This window comes from Molossus molossus, unplaced genomic scaffold, assembly GCF_014108415.1.
Source record: "Molossus molossus isolate mMolMol1 unplaced genomic scaffold, mMolMol1.p scaffold_m16_p_14, whole genome shotgun sequence".
Classification (NCBI taxonomy): Eukaryota; Metazoa; Chordata; class Mammalia; order Chiroptera; family Molossidae; genus Molossus; species Molossus molossus.
Genome location: NW_023425349.1, coordinates 3,444,671 through 3,468,856, shown reverse-complemented (window position 1 = coordinate 3,468,856; position 24,186 = coordinate 3,444,671). Strand labels below are relative to the sequence as shown.

Sequence of the window (24,186 nt, the reverse complement as noted above, 5' to 3'; positions counted from 1 at the left end):
CTGAGGTGCACCTGCACCTGGGCATACCTGTGGAGCTCTGGAATTTCAGGGTTGTTTTTAAACAATGATGAAGTCTTAACGCACGCCTTCTGCTCTTGGTTTCTCTCACTCGCACTAGCTGAAGTCTTCTTCCGAGAAAACACCTTCTGTGCCTTCCCCTTGAAAGCCCTCTGCGTTTCCTTAGCGGCGGTTTTCTTGGCTGGTAGAGAGGATGTCTCATTTCTCCGTTTGGCTGGGGCAGCCTCACTGGACGGCTGGCGCTTCCTTTTGGTGGCCTGTGCTTGCTGCGTGGTCCCCAAGGAAAGAGCGGCAGAGGTGCATTAGTCCATGAAGACGGAGCTCAGAGAGAAGCCTGACTGCCCCGGAACTGCCTCTCCCCCCGCAGAGACCATTATGCCCCATATGTCAAGCAACAGTTTAGGGTCTGCAATCAGACGCTTTGACTCAGCTTTTCCCCTCTAAAAGCAAAAAAACAAAACAACACAAAAACCCCACCTCACTCATCTACGAGACCTCTTAACCGCTAACTCAACCAAGATGAGTGAGGATCAGGAAGGGAGAAACGATTTTCAGGCTGCATATTAACAAATGAGTCTACTTTAAGAGAAGAGAACCCAGTTTGTGAAGTGCGATGCTAAGTCAGTTTCTACTGCTAGGAATCCATTTACATTAGAATAAGGGGGGTGAGGAATACATTTCTTTTCTCTACCATGAAAGCCCCTGGGTACTACACGTGGGGGTGGGCCGCTGCATTCCAGCTCTTGCCCAGGAAGCGGAAACCTTCATCACCGCTCCACCCAGAGTGCTTGGATCATGTCATTCTCCCCTCAAGCTGCTCCCCCGGATTCAGGTGGTGTTTCCATTCCAAACGAGAATCCTGCTCCATCCATCACTTCTACCACAATTATTTCCAACTCCCCTCGCCTTTCAGTTCTCCACCTGATCACCGACTACAGCCTACACCACCAGGTACTTGCTTGCCTGTTGCTTCTTACTTCCATACCATGAATGTGGTTAATTGCACGTTGTCCAAACTCCCCCCAGGAGAAGAAACATCCAATTCCTCTATTTTCTTTGGCCTTCTCTTCCAATTTACACAGGAAAATAAAAACATCCTGTGAGTAGTCAGGACTTGTTATGCGGGAGTTCTGGTTTCTCTGGGAAAACGTTATTTTCCTCTTAGCTTGAAATGATGACTTTCGCGTACACATCAGCTTGTTTTAGCCATGACAGCTGGCTTCAGACTAACCCACCAATAACAACAGGTCTTTGTTCCTGACAACTATAAGGTCCTCTATAGCTAAGTAATTCAATAAACACAACTTCAAATATTTAATATTAATCATAGGTACTGACCTACTTTGTTTTACAGAGTCCCAAGTTCATGAATTTTCAGATTAAAGAGAGAGATGAAGTCAAACTTCAGGTCTGCTGAATCATTTACAAGGCTGAATGAAATGTGCAGATTTCACCCCATTGATGGACACTGAATCTGGGAGCATAGGCCGAAAGGCCACTCCCACCATCCAGACATCTATGACAGGCTCCCTGACAGGCGGCCTGACAGTTGCTGCCTACACACCTCCTCTTACTGGTCTCCAAGCCTCAAGGCAGACCAAATTCTAGGGGTTCAGAAGCTGTGTCTGACATTCAGGCAGGATCTGTTGCCTTGAACATCTGCCTACGAGCCTGAAGTTTGCTTTCTGGGCAACACAGAACAAGCTTACTTCCTCTGTGCATGATATTCCTTTGTACATCACATGAGCCCTTTTCTCCCTCCTCTAAATATTCCCAATAGGACACAAACTTTAGATCCCTTACCATCCGGCCCACCCTTTATTCCCATGTCAACTTCTCTCTAAAAGGAAGTACTCAGAGTTAAGCACAATATTAGACAGCTTTCCATTGCTCTTAGCCTAAAGTCAAATCTGTAATTTGATCTGGAATCTGGCTCTGCCCATCTCACCAGTCTCAACTATACCTCTGCCATCCTTGTCCTCCTTAATTCCAAACATGTACTATGTTCCTTCCCTCCTCAGGGCCTTTGCACATGCTATGTCTCCAACCCTCCATCTGACTGGCTAACTCATACTCGCCCTTCAGATCTAGGCTTACTGGGTTCTCAGAAGTCTTTCCTGCCCTCCTCTCTTCACCCAGTCATCCCCTGCACTGGCTCATGCCTGGCACAAAGTAACTGCTCAATAAATACTTATAAAATGAACGAATTACACACAATGGAATTATCCCTTTCCATAATCTGGACACTTTACTACTACTTGCTTGCTCTTCCCATCCACAATACATTAATTTTAAAAAACTGACTACTCTAGCCCTGGCCAGTTTGGCTCAGCGGTTAGTGCGTTTGCCTGCGGTCCGGAGAGGCCCGGGTTCGGTTCCCGCTAAGGGCATGTACCTCAGTTGCAGTTTGTCCCGGCCCTGGTTGGTCGTGCGGGTGGCAGCCACTCGATGTGTCCCTTTCACATCGATGTTTCCTTCTCTCTCTCTTCCTCTCTCTTCCTCCCACTCTGTCTGTACAAAAAATGGAAAAATGTCCTCGGATGAGGATTAAAAAAAAACAAAAACTGACTACTCTAGCCGCTGTCAAGTAGCTTGAACCTTCAGGTACAAAGCTGAAAGACTAGCCAAGCCCTTGAGGAAGTCACAGACTCATGGAAGAGACAAAAGTGTAAAACCAGAAATTGAAACCTACAGCTGTACCATAGAAGGGGTATGTACAAAGGGCTATGAGCACAGACTAAGAAAGGCATGGGGATAGGAATGCTTCAAGAGGTGGCATTTAGCAGAGACGAGCAAGGACATATCTAGACCTACTCAAAATTAGCTGCACAACATTAAGCAAGTCACTGTTCTCTGAGTCTCTGTTCCTGCCGCTGTAGAACAAGGGGTTATGGCAGATGACCCCTGGGGCCCATTTAGCCCTAAGTCTTTGATGTTAATAAACATACTGAGTAGTTATTAGGCAGGGTGATATGCTAAGTACTTACATGAATTATCTCATTTATCAATGCACGTACTGGTATCACCTCATTTTACTTTTTTATTAACTAACTTATTCTTGCTACAGATGTTTCCCCATTGACACCCGCCTCCTATCACCTCACTTTAAGCTGAGAACACTGAGATGTGAGGTGAGCTGCCCCAGGGCCGCAGAGGGATCCAGGCTTTGCCCAGGTCCCTGACGACAATGCTACAATACCATTTATTAATTGTATCCTGTTTGGTTAGAAAACATCCTCAATAGTTTGAACCCTATTTTGTTTTGAGTTGTTGTCTAAAAGGATATACACCAAAATGTTAACCAGAGTTATGGGTGGGTTTTTTAAAATCTACTTCCAAAATTTTCTACAACAATTCATAGTAATTTAATAATAAATTTTTTTTCCACAAAGAAAATATGCTGCACAGTGTTAGAAGTCTTTCCAAATCCAGTATATTAGCTACTCATCCCAAGTTCAGGCTTCTGGCAAATTTGATCAGCATATTCATAATTCTCATTCAAGACACAAATGAAAATGTAGATGTAGACAAGGCCACAGCGGACACCTGTCATCACGTCGTTAATTAATACCCTCTTGACACAGTAGTTCAAACACTTATAAAATCAGATACCTCATGTTTATTTATTCAACTCAAAGTTTCAGCAAGTGCTTCCCGTGTTAGGCAAGTACATGGTACAAGCACCCCACTGACCTCCCGCTGTAGCAATTCTATTACACAAAATGGAGCCAATATGAACTTATTTGTGTCTCAACACTGGCATTTATTAAGTGCCTCTGAGTCAGAAAATGTATAGTCTTTACATCTATTACCTCATTTAATCCTCATAATAACCTTATGTGAAGCAGAAACTGTTCTCATTTTATGGTTAGAAAAAGTGAGGATCAGCCCCGGCCAGTTTGGTTGAGTGGTTAGAGCATTGGCCCAAGGACCAAAGAGTCTCGGGTTCGATCCTGGTCAAGGGCACATACTTTGGTTGGGGTTGGGTCCCCAGCCCTACCAATCGACGTGTCTCTCTCATATCTATGTTTCTCTCTCTCTCTCTCTCCCCTTCCCACGCTATCTGAAGCTAAATGGAAAAAAGTATATATCCTCCAGTAAGGATTAAAAAAATAAAAATGAAAAAAAAGTGAGGATGAGAGAGGTGAAGTAAATCCCTCAAGGTCACAGAGCTAGCGTGTTGCAGCGCTGGCATCTCATCCTGTGGGTCCCACTCCAAATCCCAGGCTGCGGGAGGCCCTGCCCCGCTTCCCCTCCCCCTCCCAGGCGCCGCCACCCCACTGGCTGGAGGAAAACTCCTTAGTCCCAAGCCTCGGACTCCGACAGCTCGTCACACGCACAGAAAACCACCAAAGAGAATCCAGACCCTGGGTGTCAGCTTCCACACACAGGCGGCACTGAACTTGGGCAACTCACTTTGCTTAGATTGATCTTTATGGACTAAACTTTCCAGTGGAATAATAATCTGTTGCTTTTGCAAGCACACACGCACACAACTTCCTCGCCACGAGACTGCACCCTTCCTGGCGTTGTCAGTAACGTGATTTTACAACAGATTTGTTTCTGCCCAACAGGCCTGCCCTTTCCTGGGAGGCAAGTCAGCCATCCCAGGACCTCGTTGGCAGCTCTGGCCTGGGCCCGGCGGAAGGCTTCTTGCCCCTCCCTGGTGAGGACATGGCATGCCAGAGTTTATACTTTCTCCCCCTCCCCCCGACGGCGACGAAATCTGTGCCGTTCCTCGGAAAACACGTAAAAGAAATTTCTAGCTGCCAATCCTCGTCGCGGACGCAACCGGCCTCCCCGCCGAGGGACGGCGGCTGGGAGGTGGGGGTGGAGTGACAGGGCTGGGCCGCGGGAGGCCCGAGCGTCCGCTCCAACTTGGAGGCAGACGGCCTGCGGCTGCCCAGCCAGCTCCGGCCCCTGCGAGCGCGTCCGGCGGGCGGGGTTCCGGTCTCGGCCGAGCCCTGCAGAGCGGCCTCCTTCCTGACTTTCCCCCGCTTAGCTCCGCCAACTACTCCAAACTCGACCCGGAGGCCCGGCGGCGGCTGTCGGCGGGCCGGGCCCGGCGCGGACGGACCCGCCGCCGGGGCAGAACTCACCCGCCTGGCCGGGGCCGCGCGGGGCCCGGAGGCCGGCCTGGAGGCGGCGGCCGCGGGCTCGGAGAGGTGGGGGGGCGCTCCGTCGGTGACTGCCATGGCGGGCGAGGAGGCGCGGGCACACGCGGGCAGGCTGGGCGCGTCTGGACCTCGCGGACCTGGACCGCGGCTCCGCCCGGGCTCACGTGGGACGCGCGCGAGGACCCCGCGTAGCTGCCGCGTCGGGTCCTGCGGCCGCGCCCCTTCCGGGTCCCGCGGGGCCCGCGAACGCTCACCCGGCCCGCCCCACCGCCGGCCGGAGCCGCGGCGCGGGGGCCTCGGGGCGGGGCGGCCGTCCTGCGTGGCACCCCTCGTGGCTCGGCCTGCGGCGGCGGGAGCCCAGTGACACCGCACCCCAGAGTTCATGCTCGTGAAGTTCTTTGGATTCCTGAGCAACAAGAGTAGGCCGTGCGCCATCTAACCAACACGTCCTTTGTTTGCCCTCGGGTTACCCCTTCCTCAGCAGTGTGGTGGCCCCCGGGAGGTCACTAAAGGGATGTGAGGCTCCCTGCCCCCACCCCACTCGCGCCAAGCCCCGGCGCTTCGGTCCCGCCCGCGGAGGTGGCGCGTCATTTTTAGACCGGCAGCGCCTTGGCCACCTTGGCAGGGCTAGGTCGCCTAGCAACGGCGGGGTCCTTCCTGGTTCGGCGGCGCTTTAGGCCTGAGGGGAGAAAATCGCCGCGGAGGGCGCTGGGGCCGAACGGCGGCGGGCGCAGGAGGCGGCAACCGGCCGGCGACGCGGGATTGGCGCGCCGGGGGATCCGGCCGCGGCCTCTAAGCCGAGATGAACACGGCCGACAAGGCCCGGGTGGGGCCCGCGGCCGACGGGCCTGCGCCGGCCGAGGAGGAGGAGGGCGAGGTGGGCGGGAAGGAGCCAGCGGCGGACGCGACCCCCGGGCCCAGCGATGCGTTCCGCCTCCTGGTGACTCGGCGGGAGCCGGCCGTGAAGCTGCAGTATGCGGTGAGCGGCCTGGAGCCGCTGGCCTGGTCCGAAGACCACCGCGTGTCCGTGTCCACGGCCCGCAGCATCGCTGTCCTGGAGCTCATCTGCGACGTGCACAACCCGGGCCAGGACCTGGTCATCCACCGCACCTCTGTGCCCGCCCCTCTCAACAGCTGCCTCCTCAAAGTAAGCCACCCGGCCCTCCCGCGGCCGCGGCCGGGTACCCCGGGAATGCCCGCGCGCTCGGCCGGGGGTCCCCTCTTCGCGCTCAGGGCGAAGGGTCGCCGAGCCCACCGAGCAAACACAAAACTTTGCAGCTATTTGTGCCCCGCCTTCCGGATCGCGCACCCCCTCCTGACACACACCTAGCCCCGGAGGTCCCCTCGGGCCCGGGTCTCCCTGGCCCCTGCGTCGGGCGCAGGTCCCTCTCGCGGGGGGTGCTTTCTGAGACTCCACCCCCTGGTGACCCAGCCCCAGACTTGCCTCTGCCGTGGCTCCCATTGTCTGGGGCTGACTCCCCGAGGCCCCGGGCTGGCTTTGTTTACGGTGACGTGCCTCCCTCTGGCTCCTCCTCTGCTTTGCAGACGAAAAGTCGGTCCTTGCCATTGTCTTCACTGTCCCAGCGACTTTATCACGAGTGGTTCTCACCCGGGGCAGATGGGCAGAGAGTGGATCTTGGCGCGTGTACTCCAGGTTTTCTTTAGCAGCTAGAAGTCTTCCTGGTGTGGAAAGAGAAGCAAAGGGTCTGGCAATACATGCACGTTCTTAAACTTCAAGGTCTCTGTGCAGATGGGGTGCTTTCTGCTTCTTATAAACTAAGTTTGCCTTCGGAATTTTAGGGTTCCTTAGTTTGACTGTTGTGATGTATTTTCAAATTCGTGGGGTTTTTTGTGTTGTTTTTTTAAGTCCTCTCGTTCATTTTCATGGCCTAGACGTACAATGTAAAAACTTTTGCTATTTCCTTCAAAGATCTGTATTTATGTAAGTGAACTGTCTATGGGTAAATGCACTGATTCAACAGATGTTTGGATACCACTATGTATCAGCTAGGCACTGATTTAGGTTCTGGAAATAAAGCAGCGTATAAAACAAAGCCCCTGCCCTCGTGGAGCTTACGTTCACTAGCAAGTCATGAACAAATACCAGCATTACATCAGGTAGTGATCGGCGCCGTTAAGTTAGGGATCTGTATAGGGAGAACGTATTTATGTGACAGCGACCTTAAAAACAAAACAAAACTCTTACTCTGCACAGCCATTTTAAATGCAGGAAGCCCAAACCACTTTTTAGCATACTTAATTCCGGTTTATTATTATTATTATTATTATTGATTTTTTTTAGAGAGAGAGAGAAACATAGATGTTATCTGCTACCTCCTGCACGCCCCCAGCTGGGGATCCAGCCTGCAATCCCGGCATGTGCCCTGACTTGGAATCAAACCCAGACCTCTCAGTCCATGGGAAGTCACTCAGTCCACTTAGCCACACAGGCTGGGCCTTAATTCAAGTTTTAAACGGACAACTTGGTGTTGAATTGGATCATTGGTAAACTTGTGTGACTAAGCTAAGTCCTCTAAGATTTTCTTGGAGAAGTTAGGAATGAATTGGTCCAGATGTAAACAAATCAAGTGGACAGGTACTGGTGATGCTATGACGGTCCGAAATGCTGAAGGAGGGAGGCAGAGAAAGGGGTTTTAAAAGGTATATCCTTTGCTGAAAAAGTATGCACCTCATCTAGAGAAAAATGTAAGTGTGTGTGTGTGTGTGTCAATACAGTAGAGACTTAACACTCTAGTTGAGAGAATTTAAAAAGGAATGGGGAAGGGAAGCACTTTTATCAGTGGAAGTTATCCGGTACAGAATCTGTAGCAGTCCTCAAAGAGGGTGGGGTTGGGTTGGGTTGTAAAAGAAAGGAAGGAGAGGACCATCCAGGTGGCAGGTATAAGGTGTCCATGTCAGGCACATACATATTTAAGGTAGGAATGTAATTTACTATTGTTGGTAAGTAATGATTGGTCAACCGCTGAGCTCAAGTAGCTCTTCTAGAGAGAGAAAGTGAGGTGAGGCCAGTTTGGTAACACTGAAAGTCAGCCTGAGGAGGTCGGCTTCATTCAATCTAGGAGGCCCTAAGGTGCTGTTCAAGTTTCATAAGCATGGATTGACCTGGTATGGTTCAGAAAAATGAATCTGGCTGGAGTACAGGCAAAAAGATGATTGGTGGTCAGTATGAAATAGTATATAATTAAATGGTTGGGTGGGGGCAGGCCTCTGGGAGCTGGATTCTTAAGTGGTATGTTCCTTGGGCATCAGAGTATTTGTTTTAATTTGTTAACTAATTTTGTGATATGCAGTAGGCTCATTCAAACTAATATATTAGAAATCACTGCACAAAACTGTAAGGAATTTCCCTGCTCGTCCAGATTCATGCTTCTCTCACCCCATCAAGAATTCTTCCTACAACAAGTGGGACCAAGGGTTGCATGAGCTCCCTTTATTCCATCCCGTGCTTTGGGTTACAAATTCTGTAATTTGCATAGTACTTTTAGTACTATAGTAGCTTTTATTTATAGCAAATTTACCTGTTCTAACATCATATTTATTATAGGATTTGGTGAACAATTTTATGTCTACTCTTCATTTGGTGGACTTTACCCTGTGTTTTACATACTTTTTTTTTTTTTCAACCAGACACATAAAAGTTTAGTTTATTAATCCTCTCATGAAAAATCTGCACAATCACCACAGATAAAGTCACTGATGAATCTTTATTCCTTCTGTTGTCCAATCTCCAGCTCATTTTTCGCAGCACCAACATTGGCCTTTGCCGTCCCCCTGACTTTGTTCATTCTGTTCTTGCGTTCCTTCCTCTGTTCCTGGAGGTCTTCTCATACAGGCCATGTCTTGCAAGTCTGTTTGGGTTCATTTTTCTTTGCGTAATCCAAGCAATCATAAATCACACCAAAGCCAGTTGTCTCGCCACCACCAAAATGCGTTCTGAATCCAAACACAAAGATGACATCTGGTGTGGTCTTATACATTTTGGCTAGTTTTTCCCGAATTTCTGTCTTGGGTACTGTTGCTTTCCCAGGGTGAAGGACATCAATGACCATTTGTTTCCGCTGAAGTAGTCTGTTGGTCATGAACCTTCTGGTCCGGATAGTTACTGTGTCATTCATGATGGAAGTTGATCTTCAAGCAACCAGGGAGGCTTTACATACTTTTACTACTTCTCATTAACACACTTACTGCTCAGAGAGTTGATAAGTCATTGTTGTAGCTAACATTCATTGAGCACTTATTAATATATGCTTTACATAGTTTCACTTATTTGATCTTTCTAACTCTAGGAGACATGTAGTATTAGTCTTTCTCTGTAATTGAGGAAATTAGGGCCAGAGGTTTAAGCAGTGTGTGCAGGGGCCCAGAGCTGTTAACGTGATAGAGCTAGGATTTGACCTGGGCAGTCTGCCACCAGAGCACAGATTTTCAGATATTATGCTGGGCTTCATTGTGTCATGTTTTATTTATTTTTTTAAAATATGTTTTATTGATTATTTAGAGAGTAAGGGAGAGAGAGAAAACATCGATGTGAGAGAGAAACATCGATTGGTTGCCTCCTGCACGCCCCATACTGGGGATTGAGCCCACAACCCAGGTATGTACCCTGACCGGTAACCGAACTGGGAACCTCTTGGTCCATGGGTCGATGCTCAACCACTGAGCCACGCTGGCTGGGCTTCATTGTGTCATGTTTTAAATTTTATCTACCCATCCAAAGCTCTGGGCTTTTATTAGCATTCTTTTATTAACAGGCTAGAAAGCGACACCTGTCATTGGAATTTCCGGTTCCTACTATTTCTCCAGTATGTCCATAAGTGTATCTGGAAAGTTACCTTAAGTGCCTTTTTAAAATTGAGATAGCGCCCTGGCCAGTTTGGCTCAGCAGGTAGAGTGCCCCCCCATGGACCAAAGGGTCCCGGGTTGGATTCCTAGTCAAAGGCACGTACCCGGGGTTGCAGGTTCGATTCCTGACCCTGGTTGGGGTTGTGTCTCACATCGATGTTTCTCTCTCTCTCCTCCTCCCTCCCTTCTACTCTATCTAAAAATCAATGGAAAATACCTTCAGCTGAGGATTAATAAAATCATGATACGCTGCCTAAGATACCATTTCCAGAGTATTTTTTAGGATGACCTCTCACCCCCACCCCCCACCCCTGGCTCTATTTTTTTTAAAAGAGTTTGGATAACTGGTTAATACTAAGTTTCTACGGTAGCTGCCTGGCCAAGACATTTAATGTGCTCCTGTAACTCTTCAGAGGGAAATGACGTATAGCCACAGAACTCTTTATCAAGGAACAATTGAGGGGAGTTGTGTTCTGTGTAATACACTTTAGGAAAAGTTAGTCATCTAATTCATTTGTTGGATTTTATATCTGCCTTTTGTTTTATATGCTTATTTATTATGTCATCGAACAGTGTCAGCAGAAGAGAGAATAAGATTACGTTTTTCCAGTTAGCTTGTGCTGGTTTCTAAAGGTCACTGCTGTCTATACCAACTGGTCATTTGTTAATACATTGAGGAATTTCATTTCCTATCAGGCTTAATGGTCCATAGCTTTTGTTATCTACTTACCTCTTGGGGGATATTTTTGAACTATAGAACTCGGGTTTTTGGCCACATTGCCAGTTGTCCGTGCTTTCTCAAGGAGTACAGGCAGTGGTTGAGAGTTCACCTCTTCCAGGTTCCTTCCGTGTCCTGGAGTGCAATTCCTCCGGCTTAGGGACTGAAAGTGACTGTTATTATATCTGTACATGGCTTAGGCTTGCATTTCCTTTTTTTTTTTAAATTGTTGTTGTTGTTGTTATTTAATCCTCACCAGAGGATATTTTTCCATTGATTTTCCAGATAGAGTGGAAGGGAAAAAGAGAAAGAAACATCAATGTGAGAGAGACACATCGATTGATTGCCTCCCACAGGGCCCCAACCAGGGCCAGGGGTCGAATCGCAACTGAGGTATGTGCCCTTGACTGGAATCGAACCCACGACTCTTAGGTCTGGAGGCTGTTGCTCTAACCACTGAGCAAAACCGGCCAAGGCTTGAATTTCTTTTTTTTCTTCTTATTCTCACCCGAGGACATTTTTGCATTTGTCTTCAGATAGAGAAGGAGAGAGAGATGGAGGGAGAAAAAGAAACATCAATGTGCCCTTGACTGGAATCGAACCCACGACTCTTTGGTCTGGAGTCTGTGAGAGAGAGAGACACATCGAGTGGTTGCCACCCACAAGGCCCCGGTCTGAGGTCTGTGCCCTTAGCAGGAACCGAACCAGGGACTCTCTGGTCCACGGGCTGATGCTCTAACCGCTGAGCCAAACCGGCCAGGGCTTGAATTCCTTTTTAATCACGTTTTTTAACCTTTCCAGTTTGAAGAGCAGCCTCTTTATAAAAGGAGATTGATACCAAGAAGGAATGGGAAGATTCTGCTTTCTTTCTGTTATCCATTTCTCTAGTACAGCAGGTCAAGTCTTATGGCTCTGGACCACTTTCTTTTGGTCATTTATCTCTTCCCCCATCTTAATGTCCCTTTAAAATATTTTTAAAGAGATCGTCATCATACAGCGAGGCACTGCTGATGTACGGCACAAACGTGGAGGATGGAGAGATGAACGAAAGCTAGAATGAGGCCTGGTAGAATGGATGGGGTTTCGACAGGAGGAAAGAGCATTCTAGGCAAGAGAGCAGGGAACATGGCAGGGCGGGATGGCCAGGGAACAGCAAGTAATTGGAGTGGATATCATTCTATATAAATGGTGGAAGCAGTTGGAATTAACGTTCAGCATAATTTATAAATGAAATTTCAGATAGAAAACTTAAAAGTTTGCATTTGTATTGCAAAGATATTATAAAAATCCAATATCTAACTGTGTCAAAGAGTTACAGTCTGCCCTCGTTTATCGTGGTTAATCAGTTCCAGACTCGACTACGATAAATGAATTTCCGTGAAGTAGGATTCTTTATTTAGACACAGTCGTCCCTCGCCACTTCGCGCTTCGACTTTCGTGGCTTCACTCTATCGCAGTTTTTTCAAATACTAGAGGGACGACTGTATTTCCATGAATTTTAATGCCTGTATTGTTTTGTGACTAGTTCAGCTAAATGCTCTTGACTCTATCGTCGTCATTGCTTATGTCCATTCTAAGAAGGTGGAAACCAGGCTATGAAAGAGGACATTTATTCTGATCCTTTTTTAAAAATCGTCATTTTCTGACTATACGCTCATTTAGTGTTAGACATGTACTTGGTCTTTTAAATGCATGTCATACCAGAGTTAACAGAATTGATACAAAATTTCTGTATATATTAATGTGACTCAGTTAATACACCCTAAGAAATGTAAATGTATTTCTAGCCTGAAATATTTATCTGACAGTTTGAATATCTCTTATTTTCAGGTTGGCTCAAAGGCAGAAGTTGCTCAGTGTAAGGAGAAGTTTGCCACCTCTGCAGACCCCACGGTCAGCCAGACCTTCATGTTGGATAGGGTGTTCAACCCCGAGGGGAAGGCTTTGCCGCCACTGAGAGGGTTCAAGTACACTAGCTGGTCCCCCGTGGGCTGTGATGCTAACGGCAGGTGCCTCTTGGCAGCACTGACCATGGACAACCGCCTGACCATCCAGGCTAACCTCAACAGACTGCAGTGGGTCCAGCTGGTCGATCTGACCGAGATTTATGGAGAACGTCTTTATGAGACCAGCTACAGGCTCTCTAAAAATGAGGTCCCCGGAGGGAGCCTGGCGGATTTCGCCGAGTTTCAGCGGAGACACAGCATGCAGACCCCGGTCAGGATGGAGTGGTCAGGCATCTGCACCACCCAGCAGGTCAAGCATAACAACGAGTGCCGGGACGTGGGCAGTGTGCTCCTGGCGGTCCTCTTCGAAAACGGCAACATCGCCGTGTGGCAGTTCCAGCTGCCTTTCGTGGGAAAGGAGTCCATCTCTTCCTGCAACACCGTCGAGTCCGGCATCAGCTCTCCCAGTGTCTTGTTTTGGTGGGAATATGAGCACAATAATCGGAAAATGAGCGGCCTTATTGTGGGGAGTGCTTTCGGACCTGTAAAAATCCTCCCTGTCAATCTCAAAGCTGTGAAAGGCTATTTCACTCTGAGGCAGCCTGTCGTCTTGTGGAAAGAAATGGACCAGTTGCCTGTGCACAGCATCAAATGTGTTCCGCTGTATCACCCTTACCAGAAGTGTAGCTGTAGCTTAGTGGTGGCTGCGAGAGGACCCTATGTGTTTTGGTGTCTCCTACTGATCTCCAAAGCAGGTCTGAATGTTCACAATTCCCACGTCACGGGCCTTCACTCCCTGCCGATCGTCTCCATGACTGCAGACAAGCAGAATGGAACAGTATATACCTGTTCCAGCGATGGCAAGGTGAGGCAGCTGATTCCCATTTTCACGGATGTCGCGTTGAAGTTTGAACACCAGTTGATTAAACTGTCAGATGTGTTTGGCTCCGTGAGGACTCACGGGATAGCAGTGAGCCCCTGTGGTGCGTATCTAGCCATCATTACCACTGAGGGCATGATCAATGGCCTCCATCCTGTTAACAAAAATTACCAGGTCCAGTTTGTTGCTCTCAAAACCTTTGAAGAGGCAGCTGCTCAGCTCCTGGAATCTTCAGTTCAGAATCTCTTTAAGCAGGTAGATTTACTAGACCTCGTACGCTGGAAGATTCTAAAAGATAAACATATCCCTCCGTTTCTACAAGAAGCTTTGGAGAAAAAGATTGAAAGCAGTGGGGCCACCTATATTTGGCGTTTCAAACTTTTCCTCCTGAGGATTTTATATCAGTCAATGCAGAAAACCCCTTCAGAAGCCTTGTGGAAACCCACCCAGGAGGACTCAAAAATCTTCCTCGTCGACTCGCCTGGGATGGGCACTGGCGAGGATGAGCAGCAAGAAGAAGGCACGTCCTCTAGACAGGTGACTAAGCAAGGCCTTCAGGAGAGGAGCAAAGACGGGGACCCAGAGGACCCCACCGATGACCCTCTCACCCAGTCTGGAGATGTTGGGGGCCGTGAGCCAATGGAGGAGAAGCTCCTTGAAATCCAAGGGAAGATCGAGGCTGTGGAAATGCACTTGACGAGGGAGCACATGAAGCGTGTCTTAGGAGAAGTGTACCTCCACACCTGGATTACGGAAAACACCAGCATCCCCACCCGGGGACTCTGTAACTTCCTAATGTCCGATGAAGAGTATGATGACCGAACAGCACGGGTAGGTGTTGATTGACAAAAGCGCTGAAACAAAAGTCTGCTGTCTGTGTGACCTAAATTGAATTTCGAAAGCTCAGGTTTTGCTTTGACATGTTTTAGGTAGTTGATTGGCATGAGGCACTAGAGAGTAAATAGAAAACACGGGTTGCTGCAGAGCACATGCTCCTGTTATACAGAATAGTTTCGTTCCTCCTCTCTCTCTGACTGTGACTGATACACAGGGTTTGCGAGATGAGATGCCCAGGCTGAGGCTCAGCCCCGGATGCTGTCCTTAGGAGAGTAGTAGGCGGAGCCCGCACAGACGTGGAAGTGTGGCACTCGTGCGCCCGGGCCTCGCTGTTTGCAAAAGGTGGTTTTTGGGGGGGAGCAGGGTCTGATTTAAGTAAGCAGGGCGTGTAAAGTAAATAGCTCGTGTTGTTTTTACAAAAACTGGGTATAATCTTTATTTGGGTATTAGAGCAGTCTTACAGTGTAATCCAAAATGTATTCCACAGAATTCATGTTCCCTGACAATACTAGGGGTGCAAGCTTGGGGAACTGCTGCGTGCTTCACACCCCAGTGCACAGTATCCTTCTGTGGGTTCTGAGATGGGACCCTACAGAAGAGAATTCTTAACTCTGTGTGGCTCCGTGGTATCCAGACTGAAGAATTGTGTTACAAGGAACATACTGTATACCACAGTAATAAAAACCGTAAAAGCCCTGTTCCTTTTTACTTTGAAGATTGGCACTCTCACTGCCTGAAGTCTTATTTAAAATATTCATTGAAGGCAGTGCGTTCAACTGTCTTTATCTCTATTTTAAACTGTTCACAGTTGGACGTTTGCAATGATTTCAAGAGTAGTTAAGATGTGCTGCTCATGAAACTGACCTTTCATTTTTGTTTTTTTGTTGTGTGGTTTTTTTTAATAAACATATTTCTTATTCTTTTGTTTGTTTTGTTTTGTTTGTTCTTAATCCTCACTGGAGGATATTTTTTCCATCGATTGATTTTTAGAGAGCGAATGGGAGGGATAAGGGGGGGGGTGGAGAGAGAAAAACATCAATGTGAGAGAGACATATCAATTGTCTGCCTCCCACATGACCCTGACTAGGCCCGGGAATCGAACCTGCAGCCCTTTGGTTCTCGGGCCTACGCTCTAACTGCTGAACCAAACCGGCCAGGTGACCTTTCATTTTGAAAGTCAACTATTTTTTTAAAGATGTTGTTATTGATTTTAGAGAGGGAGAAAGAGAAACATCCATGTGAGAGAGAAACAGTGATTGGCTGCCTCCTGCACGCCCCCTACTAGGGATCAAGGCCACAACTCTGGCATGTGCCCTGACCAGGAATCAAACCGAGACCTTTTGATGCCTGGGACAACACTCTACCAACTGAGGCTCACCAGCCAGAGCTGAAAGTGAACTTTTAACTATTGTTTCATTCTGGTCTAATGGTGTAGTGGGGTATTCCGGTTATCAATTGTTTCTTAAGGACCTCGGAGGGATATTATAGTCAATGTGATATTAACATATTTTAGAAAATATGTAAAGGAAATTGGTTGGTGATGGTTTAGAGCAGCATTTTTCAACTGGTGCACTGCAAGAATTTTTAAAACATGACAAAATACCTGACTATTTAGTCATGGGCACTGGCCTCTTTTCCCTTAGATTGTCAAGTAAAAAATGACAACAGCCAACACAATAGCCGTCCGTTGTGAATGAATCAAAATTATACTTTTGTGTGTGTGTGCCATATAGGCAAAAAACATATATTTTTTCTTTCTCTTTTTTTTTTTTTTTTTTTTTATCCTCACCCGAGGATATTTTTCCATTTTTTGTACAGATAGAGTGGGAGGGAGAGAGAGAGAGAAACATCGATGTGAAGGGACACATCGAGTGGCTGCCACCCGCACGACCAACCAGGGCCGGGGACAAACTGCAACCGAAGTACGTGCCCTTAGCGGGAACCGAACCCGGGTCTCTCTGGACCGCAGTCCGACGCTCTAACCGCTGAGCCAAACTGGCCAGGGCTCTTTCTCTTTTTTTTTAATCCTTACCCAAGGATATTACATTTATCTTTAGATAGAGTGGGAGGGGGAGAGAGAGAGAAACATCGATATGAGAGAGACACATCAATTGGTTGCCACCCTTATGACCCCCACCAGGGTGGGACAAACTGCAACCAAGGTGCGTGCCCTTGGCTGGAATCGAACCTGGGACTCTGGTCTGCAGGCCCACGCTGAGCCAAACCAGCCAGGGCAAAATATAACCTATTTTTGGTGTGCTGCAGAATTTTAGTAATTAGCTAGTATGCCATGAGAACGAAGGTTGGAACTTCTGGTGCAGGGTGATTGTCCAGATGCTGTGTGAGCACGGCAGCTACCTTTAGCCTGGTCATGTGGTTCAGCAGCCAGTTTAAAGAGAAGATTGTACCTCTGCTCTTCTATAGCAACTGAGTTTTGACTGAAAACAATGCATTTCATGTCTTAAAAATCCCACTATGGCTCTAGCCAGGTAGTTTGATTGGTTAGAGCATCATCCCAATACACCAAGATTATGGGTTTGATGCCTGGTCAGGGCACATACAAGAATCTACCAATGAGTGCATAAATAAGTAGAGCAACAAACCGATATTTCTCTTCCTCTTTCTCTCCCTCCCTTCCCACTCTCTTCTTCTGAAGGGTACGACCCCCTTCAAACCTTTAGTGAACTAATTTTAGGGAGTGGTGGGTTTAGAGGGTCCTTCCACAAGAGCTCCAGTGTAAATGTGTTGAAAACTTCAAAGGACATTATCTACTTGTGAGACAAGATGGTTCTGAAGGGTTGGGGTAGCCCACCCCAGTGATACAGCCACTGAGGATTTTTCCAACAAAATAATGAAGTAGATTAGTGTTTATCAGACTCCCATTGTTAAAGTAGTGTAAACCTAAGACCAAAGCAGAGAAAGGGGAAGCTGAAATTGGGACAAGACCTTGAGCCAGCCATGTCGACCTCTCCCCCACCTCAATCCCACAGTGCGTCCTGCCCCACCCTCCCTCTGCCGCAGGGTAGTGGACCTCACAGCGCAGGCGACTAAACTGGATCGCTCAGGGGTCCTGGGGCCATCACAAGGGGAAATTATTATTTTTAAATCCTAATTATTTTTTTCCTTTGTAAGCCTTTCTTGAAGAACAGACATTTGTAAAATTCTACCTAGTATGTCATAATATTTTACCTATAGAGATGCTTCTTAAAATTAGAACATCGTAAGTAATAGCTAAATGCTTTGTCTTCTAACAACTCTAAGTCCTTGTTTCAGAAGCAACACAGGCAAGGCTAGTAACAAGATTGGTTTTCAGAGCAGTTTTTCCTTTAGTAGGTATAGTTCACCCTGTTGTCACAGGTCCCCAAGCGAGTTGATGTTACTCGGCCATTTGACACAGTTGAAGGTCTAGCCTTTTCACTTCCCAGACAGTGTGATGGAACTGCAAACCTCCTGTCTCGTGTACAAGGCTACGTGATTTTTCATTCCATCTGTGTAGGGCAGCCCGTGCTCTCCATAAACTCTGCCCACTGCTTTGTCTCACCAGGTGCTGATTGGCCATATCTCAAAGAAGATGAACAAACAGACCTTCCCTGAGCACTGCAGTCTGTGTAAGGAGGTCCTGCCGTTCACGGATCGCAAACAGGCAGTCTGTTCCAACGGCCACATCTGGCTCCGGTAAGCCCTCGCAGCCAGGCCCTCGGCCGCCTGCGCCCTGTGCAGCCCAGAGCCCTGTGAAGGGTCCATCCCAGTCTAGTTCCCCGGGCATGAGGTTGAAGCAAAGCTGCCGTGAAGCCTGGCACAGACATCTTCCTTCAGGCTGAGGTAGCAGGACACCCTTCGACGGCAGTTACGGCTTGACATATGTAGGAGTCCCTTTCTTTTGGGAATACTGTTTCCTTCAAAGTAGCATTCAATTTTATTACGAAAGTAATGCTTGTTCAAGTTAGTGGAATACAAAAGCACTGATGTACTGTTTTTTAACTTTTTTTTTTTTATCCTCACCCGAGGATATTTTTCCATTTTTTTGTTCAGTTAGAGTGGGAGGGAGAGAGAGGAAGAGAGAGAGAGAAACATCGATGTGAAAGGGACACACTGAGTGGTTGCCACCCGCACGACCAACCAGGGCTGGGGACAAACTGCAACCGAGGTACATGCCCTTAGCGGAAACCGAACCCGGGTCTCTCTGGACCGCAGGCCGACGCTCTAACCACTGGGCCAAACCGGCCAGGGCTGTTTTTGTTTAACTTTATGAGAAAAGGTAGAAGTCCTCCTCCTCGCCCTCAGTCTCGCTCTAAGGAACCTTAGCATGTCCTCACTTTATGGACACAGTCGCTCCCTCCCTCCTCGAAGTACTTGCATCTCCTGGCTTCCAGGACACGGCCCTCCCTCCTCTCCTGCCTCTGACCCTTCGTTCTCGGCTGTCCGGTTCACGTCCCGACGTCCGCCTTCGGACTGCTTTCTGTACGTGCTTGTGGCAGTCGGCTCGTGATCACAACACACATCGAGCACCGCCTGTTGCGGGCGCCCTGCTGAGCGGGGTGTGTGCCTCACGACGACTGTGCACGGGGACACTGGGGACGGACTGTACGGACGGCAAACTGGCACCTGGGGAAGGTGAAGCCTCTGCTCAGTCACACAGCTGGTGCATGACAGAGCTCGGCCCTGGCGTGCGGGCTGCAGCGCTCAGCTGTGACCACCGCTCGTGTTCATCTCGGACGGGCTCTGCGAGACCGCTCTCATTTCTGCTGAAGGCGGTGCCGGGAGTGGCTGCTGCCCTCGCTCAGGTGTGGGCTTCTCCCCGTCACCTCTCTGCTCACAGTGAGCCTGCTTGGCATCTCTTCCTCTCACCCTCCTGCTGTGCTTCTGTTCCTTGGCCGCTCGACTTAGAAACTTGTGTTTTGGGAAACCTTCCCTGCAGACCCAGGTGCGTGCTTCCCGTCTCCTCCTCCTCCGTCCCTGCCGTGCCTGGTGCTGGCGGCGCTCCACGGACAGCACGGGGCTTGAGCCGGGACCGTCTGTTCACGTCCCTTCTCTTTGCACCATTAGTTTTGTCTCCCACGGCCTTCAGATTTTCCCCACTGTACTGTCAGATTCTTAAAGATAGTGCTGGTACTAATCTTAAAAATCACTAACGAGAACCATTTTCAGTATAATATGTGGTCAGTGTTTTAGCTTACTAAAAATTCCAAGGACAGTCAGGTAGGGACAGACTGAACTGCAGACACCCAAAAAGAAGCTGCGGCGACTGCCGTAGAAACTGCATCTCGCTCGGGAACCTGGCCCACGCCTCGCTCTCCGCAGCGTGGGTGCTGCAGTCCGGCCACACGGGGATATGGCTGCCGCGAACGAGCCACAGTGTCTGCCCTCTGCCTGGTGGATGTGGCTTTAGAGTAACTGGCCAGTTGCCTCCACACTGCTGCTTTCCAGTGCTGGTAGAACCGACAATACCATGTCTTCTTTCAGGTGCTTCCTGACCTACCAGTCCTGCCAGAGTCTGATATACAGACGGTGTCTGCTCCATGACAGCATTGCCCGCCACCCGGCCCCGGAAGGTGAGTAAGCCTCCCCCAGCCGGGGCGGCCAAGCGCGCTGGCCAAGCCCCGGGGCCCGGGCTCGCGCTGCTCTTCACAGTAGTGTCACGAAGCCACAACTAATGCAAAATCACCGTCAGAATATGTCGTGTTCAAGTCTATGTTGCACTTTAGCGTGTAAGTTTGCGTCCTGTCACTGCAAATTATTTATTCAAAAGTGCCCGGGATTGTTGTACCCGATATTTGAATGCAAACTCTGCAGTGACGATGTGTACAAAGACAGCACTGCAGACAGGGTGTTCGCGTGGAGTCCTGGTAGCCTGACGGGCTTCGTCCTGGTGCTCTAGCTTTTTCTGACGGCCCTGTGGCAAAGCCCACATTTCTGACAGAACTAGTTGGAGACAAGATCAGAGATGTGGGCAGGAACTGGTGATGGAAGTAGCTCCAGGGATGTCAGGTGTACGCCCTGAGGTTCAGTAACATCTCACGCTAAGCAAATGAGCTAACGGGACACAACTGTGCGCACGTTTGGGGGGGCCTGTGCTCTCAGGGAAGCAGAAGGCCTTCCACATAAATCTACACACTCAGGCTCGACTTTTTCTCAGCTGGCTGAAGCGCTCTGATTCTGAGAAGTTGGTGTGTTGGCCGCTTGTGTTCTGTTCTCTCTTTATTACAGAGAAATGCCTCCTGTACAGAAGTGAGAAAAGAGTGTAATGAATCTGTGTGTGCCCCCCATTCAGCTGCAGAAACTGCCAGCCCACGGCCTTCTACGTTTCATCCGTGTGCCCCTCCTCTTACTGGACTATTTTGAAACAAATTTGGGGGAACTTATAAACACACACTGAAAATTAGTATGCTATTTAGGCAGAAAACCAGGAGAGGGTTGAAACGATTTTTAAGAACAAACACCCCTGCCAGTTGACTTTGGGTTGAGCCACATTCCGCTCTCGGGGGGAAGGAGAAACTGCAGGTCTAGAGGGGAGGGGAGCAGCTCCAGGCTGGGAAGTCTGAGGGCAGTTTATGTCTTACTGATGTTTTATAGAGAACGGAAGGGAGAGGGAGACAGAAATCGGCTGCCTCCTGCACGCCCGCTACTGGGGAGTGAGCCCACAACCCAGGCAAGTGCCCTGACTGGGAATCGAACCAGCATCTCTCAGTCCATGGGATGATTGATGCTCAGTCCACTGAGCCACACCAGCCAGGCCTACTGTAATTTTATAAAAGAGAGTATTTTAACATTAACAATGTTTGAATGATATACTCTCTGAAAAATATATAGCCCTTTAAATTCAGCTCTATGAAACACTCATTCAGCCCTGGCTGGTTTGGCTCAATGGTTAGAGCATCGGCCCATGGACCAAAGAGTCCTGGGTTCAATTCCAGCCACGGGCATCGTCCTCAGCCCTAGTTGGGGTCGTGTGGGAGGCAACCAGTTGAGGTGTCTCTCTCTCTCTTCCTCCCTCTCTCCCTCCCGCTCTTTCTAAAGATAAACAGAAAAATATCGGGTGAGGATTGGAAAAAAAAGGGGGGGGAACACTCATTAAATATTTTTGTTTTCCTGTTCATTGCAGAAGGATGAAAATGTCATCACACACAGCACTGGGGATCGCGGGTTTAGTCAGCCTCACGTAGAGCGTTGGAGTGGGAGCCGGGACCACGGTGCCCGTCTCCACACTGCAGTTCGTTCACAGCTCCTCCCACTTGACCCCTTTCTGAAGCCAGCGCTCAGTACCTGTCTTCCTTTTGCAGATCCTGAGTGGATTAAAAGGCTGCTGCAAAGCCCCTGCCCTTTCTGTGACTCTCCTGTCTTCTGAAGTCGGTGCTGGGAAGTGGACAGCATGTGTGATCTGCTGGAAACACCCTCCATCCTGGAGAGAGGGGTGCGCCGGAAGGCCTGGCCTGCCGGGGAGAGGTGCTCCCTGTGATCGGGAAGAGGGCCGGAGTCATTTCTGAAGTGCATCGCCTCTCTGGGACTGGGGGTCATCTTAACTGACTGCGCGCAGAGAGCCCAGCACTCAGAGATGGGCGTTCGCCCGCTCCTACCCCGTGAGAAACATTATTTCTCAAGTGTCTTGTCAAGCAGTTTGAACAAGCGCCCTATCGTTTCTAGGAGCAGAATGGTTTCTTCTAGAGACTTTGGGCTTCGAAGGGCCTTGTGGGCTGACAGGATTTAATCCTGACCTTGGTCTGGACTTGCCCTGTGGCTCCAGGGAGCTGAAGTGTCGTGGTGGGCACTGTACCAACCGATGTTCGAAGTGTCGGAATGTGTAGGCTGCTCGTCTGTTCCCGGCAGACAGCCGGAGACCTGTGTCCGCCACTTCTTGTTTGAAAACATTGTCCTAAAACTGTTGTTAAGGGGTTAAACAAAGACTAAAATTGGTTTAGGGTGTCAGAAGGTCAGATGACTGTTGTAAGTTAATAATCGTGGCTTACTTTTAATGATCTCCCATGTCATCCGATCCCTGCCCCAACGCCTCAGTGTGTATAAGTCTCCCCGGGTCCCGTCCCTACGTCAGACAGCGGTGATGCCCGAGATGAGATATCTGTACATAGAAAATAATATTTTCTCCTTTCAGTATTAAAAGTTGGAGTATTTTTAATGTTGACATTTGCAGACGGTTCATTCTGTCCGGTACAGGAGTGTGCAGAGTCTGCCTAGAGACTGCCAGACAGACGGCAGGCGCTCGAGCCCAGCTGCGGTGTGCACCTGCTCGGCAGGGCGGGCTCCCCCCTGCGGGGGGCCTTGGTATCGACACAGGATCTCTGTGGGCTGTTACCACGTGGCCCGTGTTCGTTGGTTTTAAACCCTAAAATAAAAATTAGCCGTTCCGGAACTACATTGTTCTTGGGTTTTTACAGAAAGTACCCCAGGGATTGGTGCTAATCAGGCCTGTTGTGCACACGGCTGACGTGGTGCGTGCTTCTGGGAAGCTGGATGAAAAATACCAGATGCGAAATTCTGACGCATGCTACGTGCATCTATCTTGCCTGGACTCGAACACAATTTCCTGCTTTTGTTCTGCATCCTCAGTGAAGGACATTTTGCCTCACTTGCTATTTCTCATTTTGGTGGTAATTTCAAGAAGAGCATCTATCCAGACTTGAGGGTCGGGCATGTTAAGTTGATTTTCAAGAAAGAGGATCGGTCAGCATTAAGGTCATGAGTCACAGTCGGGTGTGTGGTTGCAGCCGATTTTCGTCTGTAACTGTTTCACTATACACGTGACAGTGACAGTTGGGATCATGTTGAGGAATCGTTGCAATTTGATGATCACGGACGCTTCCTGTCGCTGCGTTTATTCCTACTGGGAGTAGGTGACGTGCTGGGGGACGTGGTGCTGCTGCCATTCACAACTTACATTAAGTTTTTATTTAAAGCACTAGTGCGTTTGGGGGAACCTGAACTCTTAGGACTACGCTGACGAGGAACCCAGGACGAGAAACCCAGAACGATCTTGCGTGTCTGTGGGAATCATCATGGCCACTCTGTCACTACATCGTGGCTTCTCCCCATGAGGATGAGCCTGGTGTGGTTTTCCAGACTGAACCCAACCAGCCTCAGCCCAAATGCCGGCACCCCCACTGGGGAGGCCTGCCCCTTCCCTGCCCACCCTCGTCCGTGGAGGTGAATCCACTGATGCAGGAGAACGAGGAGACTGAGCGCAAGGCAGGGTCACAGCGCAGTGCACCTGTTTCACGAGGGTCGGCACATCTGGTGAGTGGCGACCAGGGACACCTTGGAAGGGGGAGGCCACCAGGAGTCCTCAGACTGCGCCGCCCGGGTTCAATCCGTACCTCCGTGCCTTCCTGAAACCCGCCTGCTCTGTCCAGTGGATTCCCAGCGGGCTCAGCTGTCACTGGTAACCACAGAGGTAGCCCTGCGCTGAAGTGCGTGGGCAGGTTCTACGCAGCTGGACCTCAGCTACAACACTCGATCTGGGGAGTCTGACAGCCACACCTGTATCTCATTTTCTCTGCCCGGCGTCCTGTGTTCCTGGTGTTCTGGATAAGGAGTTGACAGCTCGGTGTTTGTTCTGAATCCCCGTGTGCCCGCCGCCCCGATCTCAAGCAGGCGCTGCACGCCGCCCCGGCAGACGGCCACTGGCCGGAAGCACTGGGAGCGCGGCAGCGGCCGCTCCTGCTTGTCCTCGGGGTGTCGCAGCGACTGGCGAGGCGGCTCTCCGGTCAGCCGGGGCCAGGGCACGTTCGCGGGAGTAATTAAATATTAAATACGTTTTGTTGTGATGGTCCTTGAGAGGACTAGAGCGCTGGTGTC

General features: G+C 49.3%; 2 protein-coding genes and 1 pseudogene across 2 annotated transcripts in view; 1 reads left to right on the top strand and 2 right to left on the bottom strand.

Moving 5' to 3' along the window:
* DDX31 (DEAD-box helicase 31) overlaps positions 1-5,213 on the bottom strand; it is a 71,810-nt gene extending 66,597 nt beyond the window's left edge. The window contains exons 1-2 of the mRNA XM_036262124.1: positions 5,118-5,213; positions 28-284 (exon numbers count right to left, since the gene is read on the bottom strand). Of these exons, the coding sequence (XP_036118017.1) occupies positions 28-284; positions 5,118-5,213 (353 nt within the window). The remainder of the gene's footprint in view (positions 1-27; positions 285-5,117) is intronic.
* Positions 5,214-5,721: 508 nt separating this feature from the next.
* On the top strand, positions 5,722-22,443 carry GTF3C4 (general transcription factor IIIC subunit 4). Its single transcript, XM_036262123.1, has 5 exons — positions 5,722-6,282; positions 12,547-14,373; positions 17,924-18,054; positions 19,843-19,931; positions 21,660-22,443. The coding sequence occupies exons 1-5, from the start codon at positions 5,938-5,940 to the stop codon at positions 21,722-21,724; spliced, it is 2,457 nt and encodes an 818-aa protein (XP_036118016.1). The 5' UTR covers positions 5,722-5,937; the 3' UTR covers positions 21,725-22,443.
* LOC118629923 lies at positions 8,861-9,285 on the bottom strand (annotated as a pseudogene).
* Positions 22,444-24,186: the final 1,743 nt, after the last annotated feature.